Source organism: Penaeus monodon, chromosome 17 (assembly GCF_015228065.2).
Source record: "Penaeus monodon isolate SGIC_2016 chromosome 17, NSTDA_Pmon_1, whole genome shotgun sequence".
NCBI lineage: Eukaryota > Metazoa > Arthropoda > Malacostraca > Decapoda > Penaeidae > Penaeus > Penaeus monodon.
The window spans coordinates 5,404,413-5,410,511 of NC_051402.1; the positions used below are offsets into that span (position 1 = coordinate 5,404,413).

Here is a 6,099-nt window from a genome sequence, read left to right on the forward strand (position 1 = left end):
AAATCTGTTGTAATTGCACTGACATGATGCAAACTGACAAAGTAGATGCTGTGCTTTCTTCCCCCACTGGCATTCACCTACAACCAAGTAAGGCATAAATTACTCAGGAAATCTATGATTGGATTTATCTTTGATTTATGGGTTTTATTTTTCAACTGGGCATACGTATAGACATTGTGAAAAACCAACTCAGCGTAAAATCTTAATGTAAAAGTTTTTACATTAATCTGAATGATCTATTAAAACATGAAAAAATTAGTAACATAAAAGTGTGTAAACTGGGAGCAACAAAATCATCTTGATGGTCTTATTAAAGATAATTCCTTACTGCTTAAAAAAGGCAAGTGCAAATACTCTTTATCACATACTGTATCTATGGCATGATTGTGCTTGCAAGACCTATATACTTCTATGCTTGACTTGAATCATCAATCCATCTCTAGTTCTTCCATTATCTGATCTGTGAAGTCAGTTGGATTCTTTTTATACTGGTATGCAGCATTAATGGCATCTTTGAATAACTGTAAAGGAAAAAAGGAACATCTAGACATTTATCAAGTACATTTTGTCGAGATATTGCATGATGTTATCTATCTTCCCAACTTCCTTCTGCAGTTAATTTTTATATTCAATATATTATAGTACACTTATTCAACCATTCTACTTTATTCAGATAAAAGACAAAACACACTACTGGGTTGATACAATGGAAGAGAAACCCACTATACACTGAATATATTGGTCTGAAGGTGAGACTCTGCTTCATCTTACAGTAAGTCTATTTTGTACAGTTAAAAAAATTTATGCCTTTTATCTTCATATTTTTATATGTACCAAATTGCCACAATACAAGTTTAAATGCACAGAATAACTTACCTTGACAACATTGGTTCCATTTGATGCTGAAACATAATACATGGGGATATTGTTCTTTTCTGGGAAAGCAAAACTCTTTCCAGCAATGTCTTCATTTTCTGGAAGAAAGTATGCAATATATAGCCAACATAGTCTTACTTCAACTGCATGCCAATACATTTGCTTAGAGTAATTCCCCTTGCTGTTTGGAGAAAAGGCATATTCATTCATCATTATGTTAGGATGATCAATGACTTCAACTATTGCACAACCTTTTTCCATTCCTTGTCTTTCTGCATCTACAATTTCCAAATCTTTTGACTTTTCACTTCAAAAGTATCAATATTAGTTACTGACTATAAATGAATCCAATAACTAACCTTGAACATCTTTCCAATAATTTCTGAAGGAAAACAAGCACCAAGACTGAATAATTCAAGATATTATTTCTGCTCCTATACACTTCCTACACACTAAATACACACACCAAGTGTACACTGACATTCCCATAATATACAATTTTTTTTTTCTCATGGTGATCCCCGAATCCCCAAACCTTTTTTTCTTCTTGCCTGACATAATCATTATATAGTGTGTTTCTTCTGTCTGTATCTGGTTTCCATGAGCTTCCCTTTATAAACTCTGATATGATTTTTTGTATCTTTTCAATCTTCACCAGTTTATCAAATGAAAGTGTATGTGATCTAAACCAATGAAGCAAAGATCCAAATATATCCTACTTTTTGATATTGCAATTGCATGACTGAAAAACAACACTACAGTGATTTAATATCTGATTATATGAAAGCAATATGTATGAATTGTATATTGTCAAAATTAGTGGTGTGTACATAGTGGTGTGATAAAAATTTCATCCAATACAGATGAATGCTACAAAAATGCAGATCTAGTCACTTTTCCAAATAATTCAACATGAAATCTATATATACTGTTATAGACAAATCTATCCAAAAATCACCCTGTAATACTTTAGAAAAATTATACATGAACTACCACATATAAACATCAAAATTTATATGAAACTAAAAAAGAATGAAAGTTCATATATTTTCCCCAGTCAATACTGTTAATTTAGAGCAATGATAATTCCAAACAGAATTTTCAGTTGTTTTACAGGCTTAGATTATCTTAACTAAATCACATCTCTAAATTCTGAGCCTCAGCTTCTCAAAGCATAATCAATACTACTGCAAAATAAATCTACCAAATAGAAAAGAAGAAGAAGAAGAAAGAGAAGGAGAAGGAGAAGGAGAAGGAGAAGTTGAAAGAGAAGGAGAAGGAGAAGGAGAAGGAGAAGGAGAAGGAGAAGGAGAAGGAGAAGGAGAAGAACAACAACAACAAAGAAAAATAAGAAGAAAAAGAAAAAGAAAAAGAAGAAGGAGAAGAAGAAGAAGAAGAAGAAGAATGTGATAGAACCCTTTATCCAACTTTTGGGTAATATAAAAGGAAAACTGCATGTTATAAAAAAACAAAAACAAATCCAAAGTGAAATACTTTACAAGAACACAGAGACAGGACTTACCATCTATTTTATTTACAGCACAAAAACAAGGTATTTCGGGTCTGTAGTGACGAAGTTCTTTGTACCAATTCGCAAGATTTTTATAAGTGACTTTTCGCGTTCCATCGAATACCAGGATTGCAGCGTGAGCCTAGCAGACAAACCAGATTATCATTACTATGGGATTTAGAATATTTATTATGGGTTCTCCACAGCTGTTTCAGGAGGCTCCACCCATTCAATGCTGTTCATTTGGCAGCCCTAGTCCTGAGAAACAATTCTATGATAACCAAGTGTTTTATATTATTAGTTAGCTACATCCCAAGTACAGAACTGTAACCAGTAAAGGGCCAGTCACATTAATCTATTCTGTCCAGGGATCCCTTTACAGAACTGGATGCTTCCCTTGCTGTAAACAGATCCGAGATGAAAATCCCTCTGCAGCACAAAAACGCTTTGTTGGTATTTCATCCCTGCCTAGAGCTGAAATATATTGCCGAAACAGAAACTATAATATAATTCCTGGTAAACTCATTACTTAGAATCTTAAAAAAATGATCATATAGCATGCTAAAAACAAATTTAATTATTAGACACAAAGATATATTGCATCGAACAATGATGTCTCATTAAATCTTTATAGATAATTTGGATAAATGTTCATTTCACTAACAAACATAAACATAAACCCACTTCGACACACTAAAAGCATGGAGCTCTCTTTGGGAGTTATTTATGCCTTGTTGAATAAGGTGAGAGCCAAAGAGCCATTGTGGACCACCAGTCATAAGGATTATAAAAGCAGGGATGTGAAAAGAACATTAATGGATGAAGTAAGCAATGAATACCTGAGCCACACTCATCAACTCCACAAATAAGCATATTTCACTTTTCCTGATCCTGTTATTTTTATCTCACATTCCTAATCTAAAATATAGGTAAAGCTTAAATATAGGTGAAAGCTTATTTTAGTACTGGTATGCACCAGTAAGCCATATCATATTAGTGTCCGAAAGGATACTGAATGTAGTGTGACCAATCCCTCTCTGTAGCTGACCAGACTTCGGCGATCCTATCTGGGGACCCTAGGACAGAATAGACTAGTGTAACTTTAGCTTAAGACTGGATTTGTGGTTCACTAAAAACATACAAACCATGCTTAACTCATTGGATCCAGGTGAAATGACAATCACTTCATGGCTTGGGTGATGGGAACAAGCTGTCTTGAAAAATTTGTTTGAGGTAACAGTGATGAGAATGAAATGCCATTAGTGCACAAATCTCTTGCATTATTGCAATCCACTGGTAAATGACAGTGGATTGTACCATCCTTGAACAATGGCTCCTGGGAGAACACTACTTCCATATTCTATTCTTACCATCTGGTGAGAAGCAAGGTGTGTTACAGAAAATTAAGTAATAAAAAAAAAGTGACACTTATAAGAAAGTGCCACTGTCTTCTGTAACTATCTTGAAAAAAAAGCAGAAAAAGAGTTAATAACATTGCAAAAGGAAAGCAAGGAGTCTTGATATCATACATTAGCTTTTATGTGGACCAGACCTACAAGCCACACCAGGGAGAGGTGCCACTCACATAAGCCTAATGCCCAAATTTTGGGTTGTCTGTGGACCATGAAGCAACCACATCCAACAGGTTAAGCACATTATGTAACACTATCTAATGTTACTAATGTATACTATATGCCTCAATGGACTTGACTCTACCTTTTAGCTTTACCCAAGCTCCAAGCACAGTCATCCAATCCACATTACTCAGGGCCCCAAACTTTGCAAATGCAAATCCTGCAACTATCAGAAATGTTAAAAAGAACTGACAAAAGCTCAGCACTCCTCTAACCCTGACTGATGCAAGTTAAAATGAAAATATTCCTTTTGTATTTGTTCCATTACATAATATATATCTAAGGCTAACAAAGTCACCTGATACATTGATGCACGACTCAATTATAGCAAGCATCATCTTAGCTGACCAATACCGAGAAAAAAATTTAAAGTGATCGTAGTATTAGGAAGAGGTGCATGGACTTGGTCATGGCCTGAAAGGTCACATCAGACTGGGAACTCCTGGTGCAAATCTACATTGCTGTTGCTTGATTTTGTTTTTTCTTGATACCAAAGTTAACCATTTCATTCCAAAAATTAGTGTAATCACACAAAAGCCTATGTTAATATCTTTGTGAGAGCCAACTTATAAGGAGAAACAGTACAGATTTTTGTTAGCTAAAACTTTCTGTTATAACCATTATTTTTTTTTATAATTCCTCATTGTTCATAATCTGACTAACTAGGGCTGTTATTTGATTCTATGAAGACAGCTGCCAACATTGTATTGAATTTCAAGTTTTGATTCTCAGGATAGCTGCCAATGCATATTCAATCACTCTACTGTGGGACCAGATATTAGTTGTCAAGGTATATCTGAGAGCAGAGGAGAGTGGTGTGCTGATGTTTCTCTTTAGTAATTCTTAACCCTTTCCCGACGGGTAGTATTCATAGTGGCCAGGGCCTCGCTGTCGGGGGCTTATATCGTCGCCCTAGCATGCGCGACCGCTCATGCCAAATACCAGCATCCCTTGCCATTTCTTCGTAATACTACAAGCATATGTTGTATTTACAGTTATCATTATTTTCTAAAGTCTCTACTTGCCAATTTCCTGATAAATCAAGACTGAAGGATATTTTTGTTGTTATATAGACTCCATAGTTGATCATTATTCCCTCTATAGTCTGAATAAAATAAGCAGTGTGTGGCATCATGGAGTTGAAATCATAGTTTTTTTTTTTGTTTTTTTTTTGTATAGTAAAAATGAGAAAGTGTTAAAAAGACTTAATCACATTTTCAGTGGCAGAAAAATAATATTTTGCTGTGATTGTAACAAAAAAAAAAAAAAAAAAAAATCATGTCATATCCATACATACACCATGGTATGTACGTACATGCCCCCGGCAGATAGTCCAGCCATGCCATGGCATGTACGTACATGCCACCCGTCGGCAAAGGGTTAATGGGAATTATCATAATTACCAGAATTACCCTACTATTCACTCATTATATTTAGTTTAAAATGACAAACACAGACAGCAGTAACAATAACAATGAAAGTGAGCACTGTGTTCACCTGCGTTTATCATGTGATTAACTAATATACAGAATGTGAAGTAAGTAGCTGTATTTCTAATATAGAAAATCTTTTTACCTGAAATATGGTCCCCAAGCACTAACAATTTCTCTCCTCTATCCCTACTGCTACTCCCACTACTGCTGTAGTAGCAGCAACAATGGAAGCAGTTTTAACTCCAAACTAGACTTTACACCACAACACGAGCACAGCAAGGGTCTGTGCCAGCATGGCTGCTTCTAGCTATGGTGCTCAACTAAAAACATGGGTCACAACAGCCTACTATATCAAAAGTATCATAAGGGAAACCACAAAATAAATTTCTCAGGGGTAAGGTTACCACATGAACTAAGCACAGCCTCCTGAAACTGCATTAAGTCAATTGATTATAAACATATTTCACACAAAACTGAAAACCCATTTTTGAATCTTGAATTAGAGGTCTTCAAAAGCAAAAAGTATCTCCAAGAACAATAAAATATAGAAACCTGATGATAGTATGATGCATGCATTGTCTGAAATCTTTCCCTTGCCTCTGGTGAGCTTTAATTAGTACGGTGACAAAATGAAAAAAAAAAAAAA

General features: G+C 34.9%; 1 protein-coding gene across 1 annotated transcript in view; it reads right to left on the bottom strand.

Annotated features, from left to right (window-relative positions):
* Positions 1 to 6,039, bottom strand: part of LOC119583504 (rab-like protein 2A) — a gene marked incomplete at its 5' end in the record, with an annotated part of 7,559 nt that extends 1,520 nt beyond the window's left edge. The window contains 4 exon segments of the mRNA XM_037932024.1: positions 1 to 521; positions 877 to 974; positions 2,399 to 2,528; positions 6,006 to 6,039. The exon segment at positions 1 to 521 is cut by the window's left edge and continues 1,520 nt beyond it. Coding sequence (XP_037787952.1) covers positions 429 to 521; positions 877 to 974; positions 2,399 to 2,528; positions 6,006 to 6,039 — 355 coding nt within the window.
* Positions 6,040 to 6,099: the final 60 nt, after the last annotated feature.